Below are 20,264 nucleotides of genomic sequence, written 5' to 3' on the forward strand. Positions count from 1 at the left end.
CCATCTACACTGCAGACTTCTCCCACAATTCCACCCAGTGCTTCCTGCAGAAGTTCTCTGATGACTCTGCAATAGTCGGCCTCATCACTGATGGGGACGACAAGGAGTACAGAGGACTGACTCAAGACTTTGTGGACTGGTGCCAGCTGAACTACCTCCAGATCAACGCCAGTAAAACCAAGGAGCTGGTGGTAGACTTCCGCAGGCACAAGCATTCTCCACTGCAACCACTGAACATCCAGGGTATGGACATTGAGGCTGTGGACAGCTACAGGTACCTTGGTGTTCATCTGAACAATAGACTGGACTGGACTCATAACTCAGACGCCCTCTACAGGAAAGGGCAGAGCAGGCTGTACCTGCTGCGGAGACTCAGGTCGTTTGGAGTGGAGGGCCCACTCCTGAAGAAATTCTATGACTCTGTTGTGGCTTCTGCTATCTTTTATGGTGTGGTCTGCTGGGGCGGCAGCATCTCTGCTGGGGACAGGAAGAGACTGAACAGGGTGATCCGAAGGGCCAGCTCTGTTCTAGGATGCCCTCTGGACCCAGTGGAGGTGGTGAGTGACAGGAGAACGGCGGCTAAGCTGTCATCCCTGATGGACAACATCTCCCACCCCATGCAGCAGACTGTGACAGCACTGAGCAGCTCCTTCAGTCGGAGACTGCAGCACCCACGGTGTGGGACGGAGAGATTTCGCAGGTCTTTCCTCCCCACTGCTGTCAGACTCCATAATAAAGACTTAAACTGATCAAGCACACACATCCATACATGTGCAATAATACTAAGTGCAATAATCCTTTCTGTCATCGTTGTATTTTTACTCAGTTGTATATAGCATTCGTATTCTATTTTTATCTTATTGTATATTTTTATTCTATTTTATTCTACTGTATATAGTATATTATTTTATTCTATTCTGTACAGCTGTGTACTGTATTTATTCTTATTGTATTCTAATTTTTGCGTCATAACTTTTGCACTGTCCACTTCCTGCTGTGACAAAACAAATTTCCCACGTGTGGGACTAATAAAGGTTATCTTATCTTATCTTATCTTAAAAAACCTTGCCTGATCTGATGAGTCTCGACTTCTGCTGCGACATTCAGGTGGTTGGGACAGAGGGTGGTGTAAACAACATGAAAGCATGTATCCATTCTGCCTTGTATCAACAGTTCAGGCCATGTTCAGGTAATGTAGTGGTGTGAGGGGTATTTTGGGACCCTTAGCACCAACTTAGCATCATTTAAACACCACAGCCTACCTGAGCATTGTTGCTGACCTTGTCCACCTGTTTATGACCACAGTGTACCCATCATTTGGTGGATGCTTCCAGCTGGATAACACACGATGTCACATAGTTTTTGTAGTTGTTGTTGTTTTTTTAAGCTATTTAAGGTGCACTAAAAATACTTGGGTCTTTCAGCACCCATAAGCACTATAGACCCATAAACTTAAATGAGAGTCAGAGTTAGTTAATGACATAAATTATTGTATTTTTCTCACTTTGACTGCAAAGACAAAAGTCCAAGTTACATATTTTGGCGATTTAGGGCCAAGCAACATCATATTGATAACCAAATCAATATGCTTTAGAGGGATTTTCTCCAGTCTCCCTAAAATATCTTTAGATAGCTACAGCTCTGTCAGAAAGCTGCTGCAAGAGCTGTAACAAGAACCAAGAGAACTGAGCACAATACTGATGTTTACACTGACTCCCAGTGAAGACATTGAGAGAGCTGCTACTTGTTTATAGGTCACTCAATAATCTCAGGCATACATACAATTCAGACAATCCCTAGACGAATTTATACCCAGGAGGACACACAGATCTTTAAGAAGCAGTCAGCTGGTATAACCTAAAGACACATCAGAACACACTAAAGATGCTTTCAACCACTTCCTCCACAGATGGATCCATCTTTCTGATAATCAGTGATTAATACAAACCAACTTCAGTTCTATTATCTGCATGTTCAGTTCCATTAGTGCGCTTTTATTTATTTTGGTTAGCATTTGAATCACTTCTCATTTATATTTATTGTATTCTATTTGAATCACCTATATGTTATTGCTAAAAATTGATTCTGTTTTGAATGTGGTCATGAGATTATGATCTCTTGCATCATCATGCTGATATTTTCTGTTTTCAGGCCTTTTTTCTTCTTAAAATATCAGAAAAAAAGATAACCCATAGAAACAAGCTAGCAAAATGTTAGTCCAGGATCAGTCCAAGAACAAATTAACCACTTAATGTCTATGAAAACGCTAAACATGAATGTGCAACTTCACTAAATGTTTTAGCACATTTATTTATATTTTTATGCTGTACATTAATTTGACATTTGGTGGCGGCCCCCTGCAAAGTTTAAAAATGGCATGGCACATAATCTTAGGCTTCAAAAACACTGCCAGTGGGGCTACAGTTCGGTTACAGTTGTAACAGTTACAGTGGTACAAAAACTGCTAGAACCATAAAAGCAACTACAAATAAATAAAGGTACCTAACACTTTGGCCTGTGTGCCACAGCCAGCTAATATTGTATCGTACTTCTATTTAAAACCATTACCGACTTGTGCACACCAAATCAGCTTTTTGTGCACCAACATGTATGATTGTATTGGCAGTGCTGTACATATCCAGGAGTAATGTTGTCCTGTAAGGCCACGATTCCCTGGAGCCCCCTGGTGGACTGCCATGGTGCTGCAGGTGGGGAGCAATAATAACGAACATTTAGCTTTGACATTACATTTATATAAATATGTAACTGTAGTATTTATTTCTATAAAAGTGAATTACAACTGGTAAGAGGAGGTGGCTAATTTGTGATATTACTCATTACACACATTGTCCAAAAAACTTTGCATATGACTGCGTAGAATTAGCAGCCTTTGCTGTTTTGTTTTGGGTTTTTTTTAAATAAATTTATCCAAAAAATATATTACTTTCACTTGTATTTTGATTAGAGAAAGATTTATTATTGGTTGGCCCCATGGGATTTTCTATTTTTTAAGTGGCCCGCAGCACTATTGACTTTGGGAATGGCCGCTGTAAGGTAGCAGCAGGCTCCTGCCTGTAAAAGTAAAAGTATAGTTGCAAATTCTTTGGCAAGGCTTTAGCTGGAAAAAAAGACATTGCATAAGCATTTGGAAATGTTTCCAGAAACTTCTGAGTTTGATAGCGGAACATATTTACGTAACTTTCTCTAGCTTTCAAACAGTGGTATATAAATCTTAATTTGTAGTGCTTGGGTCAGCGCCATGGCCAGCTGAGGTTTGCGTGACCTTTGCAGTCTCCTGCACCTGTTTTGCACATACCCATGTGCATCACCATCTCCATATATATACAAGTTCAAAAGCTCAGGTCAAACTGTGATCATCGCTCATGAAAGCAACTTGTTCTCTTTTCATTAATACTGTGTAGTCTTTCAGAAATGATCATGATACTTTATGTAATTTCCCCCTCATGTCTCCTCCTGTCAGTCATTGTTCTTGTTAGTGCGACCAGTCTTGTTCAGGACAGAGTTGAGTTCATTCAGCAGATTTGGAGGGAGTATAGCTTCCCCACCCAGAGCAGGTCTTTTATTGACCGTCTTACAGCCGCTTTGAGGGAGAACAGGCAAAGGCATGGGTTGCATGTGTCTGGAAGAAGATGGTGACGGGAGCCGTAGAGGCAGGCAAACATCCACTGAAGTTCTTCTGCTTGGGATTGCTGGGGGTTTGAATGGTTCATTGGATTTTGGAGCACCTATGGTGTTGGACTTTGGAACAGCTATGGGGTTGGATTTTGGAGCACCCATGGTACTGGACTTTGGAGCACCTATGGTGTTGGACTTGAAGTGGGGACTAGGATCCTTGGCGGGCCTCCATTCTCCATCTCCAAGAGAAACCCTCCTTTCGGTTGTCTATAGGTAAACATGGCAGATATAGATGTAGTGAAATCACAGACTCTTCAATCTTATAATCACTCATAGCATGATGCATGATGACAAGAATAAAACTAAAGCTAAATAAAAAGCTAAAGCTAAATAAAACTAAAGTTTTTCACAGTCTATCAGATAGGCCCGTGTTGGTGTTGTTTCTGTATCATCATAATAATGTTGGTCCAGGATGAACATGACAACTGACCAATCATCTGATATCTTAGGGATGTGGTGTTATTAGGTGTATGGTGACTGGTCTGCAGGAATACTGATCCTGGACTAATATTTTTTCTCTGATGTAGGAGCAACACCAACACAAGGATATGAGATTGTGTGTTTTCTGCTCTGTGGCAGGTGGTGTGAGCTCCAGACTACCTGTGACCATGAACTAAGCAGTAAAAGAAAAATGGAAGCATGGTCTGATGGCAAACATAGCCATATTTTGAAACTCTTGAAAAACTAATAATAATACTAATATTAATATTGATCGATTACTTTCCAACCTAACCATGGCAGCAAATAAGAGCTATAAAGAAAAAACCATCAGTTCTCAGCCTCCTAGTAGATACACCTATGGTATAAATGTGAAAATCCAACGTAACTTCTTTTGTGAGTTATTACATTCACAAGATTTTCAGAAAACATGACCTCTGACCTTGGGATCAGGGTCAGAGGACCTTGAGGTCGATGTTACAGAGATTTGAAGTCATCTGAGTTTTTTAGTAGATGCACCTTTGGTATCAATTTGAAAATCCTACATTCCCTCATTCTTGTGTTCACAAAGCCGCGCTGCCAACCACAACAATACCCCCCATCAGCCTTTTATGGCTGAGGGGTAAAAAAACATTGAGTTCCTCACCTGTTTGCTAGAGTTCAGGTTCTGAGGCAGCACCTTGCTCCCTTCAGTTAGAGCTCCACCTCTGGTGGATTTGTGATCTGCCATTTCTTTTGAGTTGGTGGATGCATGAAGGTCAGAACCATACTGAAGGCACAAGGCAGACATCATGGAAACGGGTTATATATCATTTAAAACAACATTATTTTCATTTATTGTCTTTGTATGCTCTGTAAGGTCCAGCTCTGCATGTATGAGACCTGTGCAGTAAAATGGAGTAGATGAGGAATAACATGAATGAATAGACTAATGATGACTCCAAGACGCACTAAAAACTGGATGTCTGCCCTTGACTGTGTGAGAATGAAGGAAGGAAAGAAAAGAGAAACAGAACTGTCAGCAACAATATTTGTTTTTGAAAGTATGAATAATTAATAAAAAGCATGATATTGCTCCTTAGTCTAAAATATCTACGTGCCGGTTCAGTTTTCAGTCAGATTGAGACAAGCATCCTTAATAATGAGGGGAAGTCAAAGAATGATGATACTCTGTTCCAGTACAGCTGTCTGGCTGCGCTCTGATCTCCAGCTAAACTTTCTCTTTAACAATGTCCCCTTTTAAATCACCGTGACCCCCCCCCCCCTCCCCCAACGTGTAAAACCGTCTCTCTTAAACAAATCCTTATTTCATCAATGCCAGGACCTGTCCTTGGACCTTTACACCCTCCCCCAACTCTCGAACACCCGCCATCACCCATTCTACCTTGCTTCAGAATGAGGTCCTCCATCGCCAGTTGCTATGGAAACTGTTGGAGCACAATTCTCGCTAACAGGTAAGGTAAGGGAAATCAAGAACAAGTGCTTTCCGTCGACTTTCTCATCTGCACTTTCTCTCTGCCCTTCCCACAAGTCCCGCGTCCTTCCCTCAAGCCTCGGCGTTGGAAGCTGACAATCCTGATATTTAGCAGATTTGGGAAGAGAATTCTAATATTTTTAGCCGGCTCCGGTCTGCTATAGATTTAGTTGTTGCAGAGCAAAGAGCTTCTGCAAAGAGCGAGGAGGAGGGGGAAAGTCCACTGAAATAAACACCTTGAAACACTTAGAAACAACAGACAAAAATTGCCTTCCCCTTTAGATCAATCTCTCCCCGACAGTGTTGCCCTTTTTACTTTCTAACCCAAACTAAGGCACTAAAAGGCTTTTACAGTAAGCACCTGTGATAAACAACACTTTGCTGCAGACGGGTTCCCATAAAGGGAGACAGCCAGAGTGCTAATACAGATGAAATGTGCTGAGCATACAATACAGAGCTGGCAAATCTTCCTTCGATCTTTCAGTTAAGGACGAGTGTGAAGTTCAACTTTGGTCTTTTACTTGAAAATGAGCAAAAAATAGACACCAGTGTTGAGTCTAATGAGAAAATAAGACGCCGTTTCTCTTGGAGGGGGGCAGAAATGACTGCGAGAGTGAAAATTAATACAGGATTATGACACGTGCGTAGCTGTTCTCCCCTTGGTTTGCTTTGCCCTGCATTATTTATGTCATATGTGCTGTGTCAGCGACTGACAGCGACAACACTTAGCTCTATCTGCAGGCTAAGTACCACAATGTGATTGTTACAGTCGCCTTGACCTTATTCTCACAGCTTTTCCACATAAAGTGATTTATGTTATTGCTGAGTGACCTCGAAAACTTTACAGTTCTCTCCCCTGTTTATGTATTTTTGTCTGCCTCACCGTACAATGGAAAAGGATGATTGGGAGAAAAACATATGATTTATCATATCTCCTTGTTCTGAGATATGGATTGTAAAAAAAAAGATGATTTATTCTGTCTGTATTTGAGGGTATTTTTCATCCAAATATGGAAGAGAAAAGGAGGAGGATATGTCCACAGCGTGCATGTCACATTCACTGATATTTTTGGCTCACGACACTGCAATAAAAGGCTTAGAGAGGGATGCACATAGTTCTCCTGCAGTCCTGCAGCTACGCCGCACACTTCAGCGTCTACTCATTAAATTGCCTTATCGAGCGTCTGCATGAGAGAATTCCTCGCTCCTGTTTTAACTTCCTCTCTAGTTGCGCGTCATCTTACCTTCATCCTGATGATGTCTGTCACCCAGTTGACCTGCGTCTCCCTCTTGTCGCAGCAGAAATGCCTGAGGAGGAGAAAGCTTGGTCACATCAGTCGCTGATTTCCACCTCATTATTTTCACACCCATTTTAATCAGGTAGCTGGACTTGGTGAGTCACAGCAGTGGACACAGTTTCTTCTGAGGGGATCACGGAATAAAAAAATAAATAAAAGACTGCGCCATAGCTGCACCTTTGATTCTGTAAATCTGCATGAATAAAGTCTATATAAGCAGCAACGATTAGTTTTGTGAGAAATAATCTTGGATGAAGGTTTAAAGTAATACCTGGCATGCACTGTACTCCAGGTTTGCTATTATTAAAAGAGAAATAAAACATACAGTACTGTGAAAAACTGGTTTCTCAGTTTTTGCATATTTGTCACACTTACATGTTTCAGATCATCAATCAAAACTTAACATTGGACAAACATAACCAGAGTAAACACAAACATGTTTAAAAGGTTAAAAGTTATCCAACCCTACCCGGCCCTTTGTGTGAAAACATAATTGCCCCCTAAGCCTAATAACTGGTTGTGCAAGAACTGCAATCAAGTGTTTGTGATAACTGACACTGAGTCTTTTACATCACTGTGGAGGAATTCTGGCCCACTCATCATTACAGAATTGCTTTGAGTCACATTGGTGGATTTTCAACCATGAACGGCCTGTTTTAGGTCAGGCCAAAGCATCTCAATCTGATTTGAGTCCAGACTTTGAGGTTTGGAGCGGTCTAGTCAATGTTTCTTTGACCCATTCAGAGTCGTCCTGAAGCAGCAAAGCAGCCCCAGACCGTGTCACACTACCACCACCATGTTTGACTGCTGTATGATGAGTTTTTTTCTAAAATGCTGTGTTAGTTTTATTCCACATGTAACAGGACTTAGCCCCTCCAAAAAGTTCACCTTTTGTCTCATCAGTCCACAGAATATTTTACCAAAAGTCTCTGAGATCATCAAGAGGGTTTTTTGGTAAATGTGAAACAAGCCTTTGAGTTCTTTTTGATCACCAATGATTTTCTCCTTGTTCTCTCCCATGGATGCCATTTTTGCCCAATCGCTTTTCTTATTGATGAATCATGAACTCTGACCTCAGCAGGTCTGACAATAGTCAGCCGTGGGTGTGGCTACTGAAACTGACCTCAGCTTTCCAAAAATTGTCGTAATCCCAATAAATTAACGATTTAACAAGCTCCATTGGTATTATGGGGCCTTACCCCCCTGCCCCTAAAAACTGAACTCTTTATTTAAAAACTGAATTTAGTACTTACTCTGGTTACCTTTTGCGAATGTTTAATGATATGAAACAAATAAGGGTGACAAATATGCAAAAAACAAAGACAATCAGGAATGGAGAAAATACTTTTTCACAGCACTGTAACAAAGTCATGTGGCCACACATATATAGGATGTTACTCTTGGCATTCAACTGCTGCATTCACGCTGATAAAACTACAGCAGAAAGTTTTGTGAGGGACTAATTAACATGCAGGTTAAAGCAGAAGTGTGTGTTTCACCACATCCACAGATAAAATTAACATCAAATAAAATTCACTGAATTAATGTGCAATCACTGTAATTTTGTATCTTCTGCAGGACTGTAATATAATATTTGAATTATTTTGACTATAGCTTGGCTGAATACTCGATTATGTGAAAATCCATATTCCCCATATAATGAAGGCTTTAAATTCAACATATAATCAGCACTGGGTAATAATCACTCGTACCTAAACCTTAACTTATAGCTCGTGGATGGAAGTGCACCAACAAAAACTCTGAAACTGGGGATTTCTGAAGCACACACCCATATCAGGTTACTAACAACTCACTTTTAATCATTACTTCATGTTCATATTTTCGATTCTAGGACATCAAACGTGCACTTTTTTTGTCTAAATGTGATGGACCTTTGTCGAATGTTTCAAAGAACCGCTCGTTTCCTTCTTTACTTGCTAAAAGACCTACTGGCATGTAAGCTAGTCAAAGTTAGTCAAATAAAAATGTGAAAAATTATGTTTCTTGTAGCAATAACGAATTAATTTTCTTACGTTCTTCCACTACTGAAAGCAGTACCAATAACACTGGAGTGTATCGATGCCCCAGTTAAGACCTGAAGCCTGTTTAACACCAGGTTTTCGGTAAACATCCCTAGCCCCATGTCTACTGATTCTACATGTTAATACCTGCTTACAGAGATGAGTTTGACAGACAGCTATGAAAAGATGAACTAGAAGCTAGCACGTTGACTTAATGTTACTGGTAGTTGCTAACAGTTAGAGGACATTACTCGTTTCATGTCTCTTTTTTGTGATCAGGATAATTATGCTTCATTTCCTCACCGAGGTTTTAAACGCTGACATGCTTTGACATTAAGGGAATGAAGAACACTTGCTTAAATCTTTCAGGAGCTTATAGGGTCACCTGACTTTGCTGGCATCACATCACAGGTATTAAAAAAATGTAAAAAATCTGATGAAATTAATAAATAAAGTGTGATTCTAACTATTAGATTCTTTCTGTTTTGGAGAGAGTTTAAAGCAGAAAAGGGTCAAACGTACAACGACGACTCATAGAACGTCAATGTGTTACTCACAATTGTTGCTTATCAGTGCAGATGGTGAAGCCCCAGCTGTGAAAAGAGGGAAGAGACAGTTCAGACTTGGAAATTTGGATTCTGCAAATCTAAATTTGCAATTTCCTGCATACTGGTATAATTCAAAAACAGGGTTCACAAGTTTCTCTAAAAGAAACGGTGAACGTTCAAAAATCCCACTTCACATAAACAACTTTAAACAACTTGAGAAAGTACTGTAAAGATAGTAGAAGGTCAAAACCTTTTCACGAACATCCAAAGAGGAAAGAGAGTTCCCAGCAAACACTGGGTGCCAAACAGTGGAATTAATTAAGCTAATTAGTGCAGTTTCAGCCCACATGTTTATGCATGAGCAGACATCAATATGCTCTGGGCCAAACTGTACAATACACAGAGCACACGCTGTTCACCTATAAGCCTTAAAGTATATTTTGTTAGGAGGGCTGCAAAAGACAGAACTTCTGACATGCTGGAGCGGTGAGTGAATCTGCTGGGGGTAAAAACAGATGATCGCATGAACACGGTTTACTGCGCCAAGCTGCGGTATTAGCTAAAAGGAACGACCCTCTTCCCACACTCCACCATTTCCATGCACTCAAAAGCCTATCGATACATGGACACGTGTGCGCTTCAGTGTAAATTAACCTGCGCGGGGGTAACATAAGGTGAAAAGACCACCTTCCTAGAGAATGCGCTTTCCTCAAAAACCTTTGCAGCAGCAGCTGAAAAGAAGCAGAAAAGTAGGGAGAAGAACAAAGCGAAGAGGGGTTGGAGAGAGCCAGCAGCCTGGAGCACCACTCCTGTGAGTGAGGGCAGCAGATCCAGCCCAGCAGTAGGCCGCTCACAAATAGACCTCAACCTAATGAGGTACTGGAGCGCTGCCTCTTCCTAACCCTCTCACTACGACTCTCTCCATTCTCCTCAGCACTCTGTCTTTATTTCTTTATTCGCTGTATGACTTCTCCCACAGCCCACTCAACAGTATATGATACCAGCCTGCATCTTTCTGCATCTCTCCCTCTTTTCCCTCATCTCTCCGTCTCCCACTCCTGCTCTCTTATCCGGGTTTCCTCGCCCTGAAGGACTTCGTAATGCAGACAATCGTTGTCTGGGGTCATTTCTCACTTTTTTTTTGTTCGACTCGACAGTCCGACACGGGGAAAATTATGAGGAATTATAATCGCGCGATGTGAAATATAGAATAAATGTCCTCTTTGTTTGACCAACAAGAAATGCTGGCATGTGTCATCAATTCCAATAACAGAGGATCATTAAAATAAAACAGTGGCGGCAATGTTTTTCTACTTGCGGGAACAGAGTTTAATAATTTGTATTTGTTAAAACGCAATTACATTTAATCAATTTCATTACAGTGAAAAATAAGATGGGGTCAGGAGGGTCTTGGGCATGGATGTCAAACATAAGGCCTGAGGGCCAGAAATGGCCTGGGAACGACTCTAATCCGGCCCCACTGGATGCATTTGGAAAATGTAAAGCTAGGCATAAATGTTTTTACTTTTAGTTAGAAGTGTTGCAGCTTTTCATACTAACAAAGACCTCTCGTAATAGATAAACAATTAAATAACAGAAACATTCCCGTCTTTTCACTATTGACTATAAAAATGTCTGTTTTCGGTTTTATTTGTTTTTCACAATGGGTCCACAGAAATAAGGACATTTTCTACGAATTAACAGAAGCTTTCTGTTTTATAATAACAGGACCATCTGGGCATTGAGCTGCCAGGATTTAGTCCTGTAATTTTACACATTTACTTCTTACAATTTAAGACTGAAAGCTTTCAGATTACAGCAGCATTTCTTTATCATGTGGAAAAACTGTGAAGTACTGTTGAAATTGTCCTTGTTCACATATTAAAATATGTCAGGGACTAATGTGTAGTTAAACTTCTTTACACTGACAGAAAGGAGAGTTTCACTGGCCCCATTTAAGATTAAAGTGAGGTGTATGTGACCCACGATGTAAAATCAGTTTGACATCCCTGGTTTTAGGGGAGGGGTGGGTGGCAAAACTTTGAGGGTCGAGGAAGGGAAAGAGGAAATACAGCGTCACTTCCAAGAGGACTGATTTGGTAAGAATGTACGCATGTGTGGCCGGAGGAAGAGGACTCAAATGCAGACACTTGGAATTAAACTATAATTTTAAAAAACGTGAGACGTTTATTTGTGGCTTGGAAATACTACAAAATGGCACAAAAATGCAGATGCACACTGACGGGAGACTAACTAGAACTGGGAAAAACTAAATGCTAAACACAAAAGACAAAGAACAAAACCTTGAACATGATTAAAAATCTGAACATGGAAAAACCTGCAAACATAGAGGCATCGAAAAATGACAAGAACTCAACAAATGACTTGACAAGGACTAAATGAAAACGCACAGACTAAATGCGCATAGGAGTTGATCAGGGGAAGTGGAAATACATGGGGAAACAGCTGATTAGAGTCAACATAATACCCAATGAACATGTGACACCAGACCTCTTCAAAATAAAACAGGAAACATAATGAGACGCAGAAACACATGAAGGGCGAGGGAGACTTAAACACAGGGGTGAAGACACAAGGGGATTCGAATAAACAAACTTTAACAGGGCAACATGGGCAAAATAGAAATGAACTTAGAGAAGCTAATGAACTTTAACATAAACCATAAACATAAAAATATATTAAAACTCAAAACGCTGGATCGAATGATCGTGATTGTGACGATGCAGCATCCGTTTTTGGTAAAGATGACTCACCCGCATGCAAATATGCCAGAAAAATGTCCACGGGGGGTTCGGAAAAATCACAAAATCTGCTTTGTATTTGTTGCCTGACCCCGGTGACACAGGCAGTTGTGTCTGCGATTCAGCAGAGAATTTGTGCCACTGTTGTTTTACCGGTGGAAGAGAGAAAGCGACCTGTGTTTTTTCGGTAAAATCTCTGAGGCAATGAAGGCCCTTCGGTGGCGGAACAATTACACAATGGTGCAAATTAATAAATGCACATTAGCGGCACAACACAGGACTTCACCACAGGCTGGAAGGCAGAACATCCATTTTCCTGGAATTATACAGGCTGCAGAAGATGCTTTACTCTATGTTATAACTAAAACCTATTCCGCTATTCCAAATTAGTTTTGTCCATTTGCAGCTGTAATTTTATCAGCAGAGATGCGGATGCATTTCACTTAAACAGTCAAAGAACCAAAACATAAAAAAATAAAATCTCCCACGGTGTACTATTTACATTTTTGCTTCTAGACATTTTGTCCTGTGGTTTTAAGAAAGTGGATTTGTGTTTTCTCCCCGGTTTATTGCTCGCTTTAAACAACCTAGCATCAGGTATTAAAAGCAGTGCTTTCACATTAATTCCACTGCAGCTGTACTCGCTAATCAACAGTGAAGATGAAAACTAACAGCATGCACCAAATCAAGACGTGTATACAAGACTGCGAATTGGGATGTTTACATTATTCCAGCACAGGAGGAAAAAAAAAAAGGGTAAATCCTTCTCTCAATCGTATAATTTTAAGGAGGATGTTTTATTATACAGGATGTGTGAGTGCTGCTTACTTGGTTGGAGGTTTGAGCCTCTTCTTCAGGCCCAGGTAACACTTCACATCCTTCAGTGGGATTGTTTTCTCGGCTTTAGCGCTCTGCAAAACCAAACCAAACACACTTTGAGCAGGTAAGGTGGCACAGCAAAGACTGCATTCAGCAACAAACACAGAGACACTCATGGCCATTTTTATAGGTACACCTGTTCAGCTACTTGTCAATGCAAATATCTAATGAGCCAATCATGTGGCAGCCACTCAATTTATTTAAGCATGTAGATGAAACTGAGCAACAGAATGAAGAATAAAGGTAGTTTAAGTGATTTTGAATGGTACCACACATGCTGGTCAGAGTATTTCAGACACTGCTGATCTGCTGGGGATTTCCCCCCCCAACCATCTCTAGGGTTTACAGAGAATGGTCTGGAAATGAGAAAATACTAATATAACACGAGCGGCAGTTCTCGGGAAAAAAACGACGTCTTGATGTCAGAGGTCAGAGGAGAATGACCAGACAGCTTTGAACTGATAGGAAGGAAACAGTAGCTCAAATAGCCTCTCTTTATGGACATGAGCATCTCTGAATAGACAACACATTGAACCTTGAGGCACATGAAGACCCAACCAGTGACAGTTAACATTAAACAATAAAATGTGGAAAATGTTGCCTGGTCTGATAAGTGTCGATGTTACAGTCACATGGTAGGGTCAAACATCCTCCACAGTCACCAGATCTTAATCCAACACAGCACCTTTGGGATGTGGTGGAACAGGACATTCACATCATGAATGTTAAATATGCACCAAATGTGTGATGATGCCATGTCAACATGGGGCAAAATCTCTGACTTAAGGCAGTCCTGAAGGTAAAAAGGAGTCCAGGTCGGTACCAGCGAGACGTGCCTAATAAAGTGGCCAATGGGTGAACACTCTGTTCCTGAGTGATGGTGTTGAATAATGGTCAGGAAAGTGTTACTGCAGAACATAGACAATGGCACAGCAGAGCTCACCTTTGACATTTTGGATATAAAACCTCCTTCTTTTCTAATATTAGCAGGAACCTTTGTCATAATTCGTGTATAAATATTTGAGTTCTGGGCCAAACCGTGTTTTGTGAGGTCACTGTGACCTCGAACTATCAAATCAGTTCGCTTGAGTCTAAGAGAAAGCTTGCACCATACATGATTAAATTCCCTCCAGGTCCTTCCAGGATGAAGCGCTCAAAAGGATGAGACGGACGTGAGGCCAGAATGTGAGGTCGCATGTACCTTGACCTTTGAAAACCGTAATCTAATCAGTTTTTCCTCAAGCCAAAGTGAATGCTTATGTCAAATTTTAAGAATCCCCTCTAGGCATTCGACATATGTCGGATTCAAGACGATGGGCGGATGGTCAGATGGACTGACGGATGGACCAAAACATGATGCCCCCGACTGCCAGCTGTCACCAGAATGGAGGCGTACAAAGGAAAAACTGCATATTGTTTGGAATAATTATCTAAATTCAAGGGGGAGAAATAATTAAATTTACTGAAATAATTAAAACTACAATAAAATGCCAACAAGTGCCATTCCACAGAATCGCAACACAAATCATTACCGGCAAAAACCTCTTCTTCCAACTGACAAAGAACAAAGTGAAAGAGAACAAAGCGAGCGAAATCAAAGTTGTAGCTTTGCCTCTGACACCTACACATCACAACCCACCACACATTCAGTGTTTCATCCAGCATAATCGGCACTAAGTACAGACCTGGCAGTAATTGCAGAGGCCAAGGAATATCAATTAAGTTCCAGTAACACTTCTAATTTCCCCTGCATTTATGCAGTAATTAGCTACTCTGGTGCGACCTTAAAATAATTAAATAAATAAATGAAGCTTTCAGTGAAAGTACACCTCCCCGTACACACAGCACCAACCTTATCCATTTCCCCCCTCCCACCTACCCCTCACCACCCAAGCCTACTGCCAGAACTACTGCACCCCCATCAATTATTAACACTTCTTCACACTCCTTTACGAATCCTATGTTTCTGCAGAAATGTGCTGAGAGGAAAAGCCCTCTAGGGAGCTCGGTCCTGCTGGTCGTCTCTCAAGCACGCGTCGCATTCTTTCCCTTTTAAAAAAAATTTTCCTTCTTAATTTGAAAATTTGGAACCTTGAGACAAACACGTTGCCGGGGAGACGAAGCGCAGACCGGCTGGATTTTTGGTCTGTTTCGGTCGTAGTCGTATCGGCTCCATTCAAACACATTTCGGCTTTCTTGAGCAGCTCCATAACCTTTTAAATTACCCCGGGATTAATGGCACACTCTGTTCGCCGGAGACACTGTGTTTCCATGGCAGCGAGTGTTTGCTGTAAATGTGACAGCAGATTAAGGCGAAAGTGTACTTACTTTGATATCCCTGTAGAGCAGCAGCTTCTCTGAATGAAGCACAACATACTTGTCCTGAAATTTGTGCCCTGACAGCAGTTTGGAGCATCCGTCACTGAACTTCAGATAGTCGCCTTTCAGAAAATGCTTCTGATCTGTTGTGAAACAGGGAAACGCTGTATTGGAAAACAGAGAATTCAAGGGGTTCTGGGTTCGCTCACAAATCTGTTGACCTGTACTTATTTTTAATGAATGCTTTTAATTCAGTAAAATATATGCAGGGTTGGTTGGATACTACCACCACACAAGCTGCACATTTTGTCCAAACTAAACTAAAACTGTACTCACTGAAGGGCATCTACCTGTTACTGTGTCTGCCTGCTCCAACTACATATCCATTCACTTTAGCTAACAAACTGTAACATGTTTGCATCTATAACCACGCACAAGTTTGAATTTTGGGGGATACAGTCAAATATATACATGACTTTTATCCATCACTATTTAATTACTTAGCTAACCACCTGTAGTTATTGTCCACTGTAATTTCATATACCTATATCCTTTTATGTAATACTTACAGCTCTAACGCCATCAACTGTAATTAAATACATTGTACTTGTTTTTAAATGTTAACTCATTTATTTAGTGCAATGGTTTATTTATTTTATTGCTTTATTTTTAGCTGCCATTTTTACTCTGTTTAATTTTCATCAAACTATTTCCTAGAACTGAAAGTACCTGGCCTATCAACTGCTTTAGCTTGATGTTTAGACCACTTATTAATTGTGGCTAATAGCAACAACACGGTTAGCATTAACTTCAAGCTATACTTACTTACACTCTGAATTGATTTAAATACAGCTTTAAATAATTTCCTTACATCACCCCTCCACCACCGTGCTTCACAGCTGGTATGAGGTGTTTGTGCTGATATGCAGTGTTTGGTTTCCTTCAAGTATTGTGCTGTGTATTATGGTCAAACATCTCCACTTTGTCCAAAGAACAGAAGTTTTGTGGTTTGTTTCGATGCAACTTTATACACCTAAACTATGCTGCCATGTTCTTTTATGAGAAAAGGGGCATCCTCTACCGAACCTGAAAACAGGCCATGCTTGTTGAGACTTTTTCTAAATGTTCTTTCATGAACTTTAACATTTAACAAGCTAATTGACTCCCGTAGAGTCTGACATTTAGCCCTTGAATGTTTCCACTTGTAAATAATCTAATAATCTCTCACTCTAGAATGATGGACTTCAAATTGGTTGGAAATGTCTTTATAACCCTTCCCAGAATGATGGGCAGCAACAATTGCTTCATTAAGATCGTTTCTGCTTAGCATTTTGTTAACACGCATCTGTTTGCTTCAGACCAGCAAACTTCAAGACTTCTGTTTTACCTTTCAATGCTCACACTTGCCGATGATGAGATGGTCAAGTGCACTTGATTAGCAGCACATGGCTGATACTTAACTATAACTAAAATACTTTCTATGAAAGCAGTAAGACTTAGTTTTCTGGCTTTTTAAATAAATAAAGACACTTTTTGAGTTGTTCTTCATCAAAGAGTGTATGCACCCAATCTCAAAGCCTTCATTCATGTCCTGATATGCTAATCCAGGGGTAGGTAACTCCAGGCCTCCAGTGCCGGTGTCCTGCAAGTTTTAGATGCGTCCTTGATCCAACACAGTGATTCAAATTGCTAAATTACTAAAGGACACCTGTCTGACTGCTGAAGTTCTCCAGAGGCCTGGAACTAATCATTTGATTCAGGTGTGTTGACCCAGGGTGAGATCTAAAACCTGCAGGACACCGGCACTTCAGGCCTGGAGTTGCCTACCCCTGTGTTAATCATACAATTTCATTACTTTTATGAACAAATACTATGAACAAAAGTGTTGTACTTGTACTACCCTGGAGTAAAAGCACAAAAAAGCACAACATGGCTGGGTATTATGAGTTTAAACTAAACTATTATAATATAAAAAACAGTCATCAATAAATGAACAAATGAGCTGTTGAGGAATAATGATGATCTGAGAAATAGTAATGCTGGATAACAAGATATGGAACAGCTGCTTCTTCTTTTGTAACATCTACAGCATACTCTACCTTCCCCAAGAAGTTTGAAACCTACAAACTTCTTTATAACAAGAAAAGCAGAGCTGGGGTAGTCCAAGGAGCTCCACTCCAACACCTGCTCAAGAATCTTCTCACTGTGGTGCAACGGTCGCTCTGTTAAAAAAAATACATGAATTAATTAATAATAATTTAGCTCAGAAACAGAGAAATGATTAAAGATAAAGTATAGCAAAGATGGCAGAGATCTGAAGACAAAGTGGTCGCAAAAGTCTTTTGTGTTCTCTGATCTCACACGAATTATAAACACACAAAACAAAACCACATCATAAAATCCATGACAAACTCCAGTTAGCTAAATAACAAAATTATGTTGTTTCCCCCCCAGTTTCATCACAGAACAGATTAAATTATCTACAGCATATCAGGGCCTGATTATAAAAACACACTCATGTGCAAAATAGACCTATTATCTCTTCTTAATTGGCGAACAGGGTACATGCTATCAGCCAAAAAAAAGGAAGATAATTTGTGTACCACCACCCCTGCTCCGATGCTTCCATCTCTACACTCCCCTGTTTTTCATAACCAAAGAAGGTTTTAAAATAAATAAATAAATAAAAAAAGGGAGGAAGGGAAAAAAAGAGCCACAATGGCATAACCTATTCATAACAGTGGGCTTATCTTCTCCCTGGAATCTCTGCAGGCCCAGGCCATGGAATTAGTTCCTCATTTCCCCACAAATATTAGCTCCCCTTTTCTGCTTATTGTCCTCGATAACAGTGTTTATCGGTAGCTATATTCCAAAATGGCTAATTAACGCACTTCCCCTCCCTCCTTTATGCTTTTACGAGCAAAACCTGTCACGCTACCGCCTTCGAAATCGCTTAACTATTTACTGTTCCACAGACATATTGTTTTGGCATAGAAAATATGCTGAACCTTCAGCAAATATATTCAGTATTCAACACACCTTCATTTTTAGAAGAGGACGGCTCGTCCTCTGTAACTTTGTGAAGAGCAAAACAAACACAAGAGTGAGGTGTAAACTTTCAGTGAACTGCTCCGTGACGTGCACGGGGGAGCGCAAGCTAAGCAACTTCGCGACAAAGCTCAACTTCGTCTGTAGGCCCCCGCCCCGTTCTTGACGTATACCGCGTTATGATCAAATGCAGCACGTGTAGTGCGTGAGGCGGCCTCCGTGCATATTAATGCAGGATGAGGTGGGTCATCTTTCTAGGTTGATCATGCAGGAAAGATGAAGGCAATTTATGACGTATGACGGTAAGGATGATTCATTTATGTGCATATCAAACTGACGATGGTTGGCTAATTTCCCTGCGTGCTGCCGCGTTCACAGGCGCTGGTTCATTAGAGATAGCATAATCTCTCACCAGGTCCTCGGATAAGAGGAAGTGTGATCTTTGTATGTGCCCCTAAATGGAAATGGCCACTTGAAAGGTGATGCAATGTTAATTGGACCGACAGAGAACGTGACGGCAGAAAAGTTTAGAGGGAAACTTTCATTTCATTTATAACGTAAGTTCACATTTTACTCGAAAAATTTGGAGGTCACACAGAAAAAGTGTCCTTTAGTTGTAATGCAGCAGGTGTATAAAAGTTTTAGCAGTCTGGAGTCAAAGCCAAATGATAGCACTGAGGAATGAAAGCAGAAGCTGGGTTAAAAGAAAAAGATGGGAAATTGCATATGATAATAACATCCATAGCATGTGTAAATTACCTCGTGACATTAACCGACGTTAATGTCAAAGGCAAAAGTCTTCACAAAGATCAGTGCGCATAAAAACTGCTGTCTTTCTGAATGTAGCATTTCAGTTAAAGAATAAATGACCTTTTCATCCCAACAAAAAGTACTTATTGCTAAAGAGGTGCTTCTTCGGTATTACGGTGTGTTCACACCGAACGCGATGGACGCGAATAGAGCGTCAGGTTTACATGTAAAGTCAATGGAAAGGCGCGATGACGCGCGATTGCGGGTCCCGCGAAAATTCGGAAGCAGATTTGCGTCGCGAAAACGCCAAAACGCGTGAAACGCGCGTCAGTGTAGCGCGTCTGGCGCGTTTGACGCGCGAATAAAACCACGCGCGTGAGTTTTTGTGTTGCACTTTGTGCATACGCGCGTTTCGCGTCTACCGCTCGAGTTGGAAAAATCTGAACTCCAGCGTCAAATCGCGCCGCGACAACCAATCAGGAGCCTGGTGACGTGGCTGTTACCTAGGTCAAAGGGGCAGATCCAGCCAAAGCCTTTCATACTTCAATGGAGGGGAAGGCTAATCAATGCGGTAGCAAACAACTCGGAGCTGTACAACACCAGCTGCTTTCAGTACCGAGACAGGAATAAAAAGGACCGAGCTTGGAGGAAGATATGTGAAGAGATCGGGCAACCTGGTAAGTTCATTCATTTCTCTTTTGAAAGTTTTCACTGACCCGGGGAAGCCGCACAAAAGCTAGCAAGCCACCGCTATTTTCCCACTGACGTACAAATACCGTTCTGCTTTTATGCATGTTATCATTTAGGAATATATTTTATTGTTTATTAATAAACAGCACACAGTGGTCCCGCTGTTCATCCGTCACTGCTTTGCTTTTTCGCTGATTTTTTATTGCACCGTACAGCATTGCATTCTGCAGCCTGATTGACAAATCTCCTGCGCTTGCCAAATTTATCACGTTTGGTTTTGATAACCATCGCGTCCAATAGAAAAAACAGCACAAAAACACCCATAACTATGAGCCTCATTC

The 20,264-nt window shown here is 40.9% G+C and overlaps 1 protein-coding gene across 2 annotated transcripts in view; it reads right to left on the minus strand.

Annotated features, from left to right (window-relative positions):
• Positions 1-1,570: 1,570 nt before the first annotated feature.
• The window catches only part of arap2 (ArfGAP with RhoGAP domain, ankyrin repeat and PH domain 2), a 176,039-nt gene continuing 157,345 nt past the window's right edge, over positions 1,571-20,264 (minus strand). Inside the window, exons 27-33 of one of the 2 annotated variants that reach the window (XM_085399672.1) lie at positions 17,535-17,657; positions 15,445-15,578; positions 13,066-13,148; positions 9,485-9,520; positions 6,853-6,916; positions 4,781-4,903; positions 1,571-3,903 (exon numbers count right to left, since the gene is read on the minus strand). In XM_085399672.1, coding sequence (XP_085255798.1) covers positions 3,478-3,903; positions 4,781-4,903; positions 6,853-6,916; positions 9,485-9,520; positions 13,066-13,148; positions 15,445-15,578; positions 17,535-17,657 — 989 coding nt within the window. In that variant the 3' untranslated portion in view covers positions 1,571-3,477. The remainder of the gene's footprint in view (positions 3,904-4,780; positions 4,904-6,852; positions 6,917-9,484; positions 9,521-13,065; positions 13,149-15,444; positions 15,579-17,534; positions 17,658-20,264) is intronic. The other variant, XM_085399662.1, reaches the window with a different exon arrangement.

Source organism: Rhamphochromis longiceps, linkage group LG3 (assembly GCF_057381845.1).
Source record: "Rhamphochromis longiceps isolate RC_006_pf linkage group LG3, R_longiceps_female_GT1.1, whole genome shotgun sequence".
Classification (NCBI taxonomy): Eukaryota; Metazoa; Chordata; class Actinopteri; order Cichliformes; family Cichlidae; genus Rhamphochromis; species Rhamphochromis longiceps.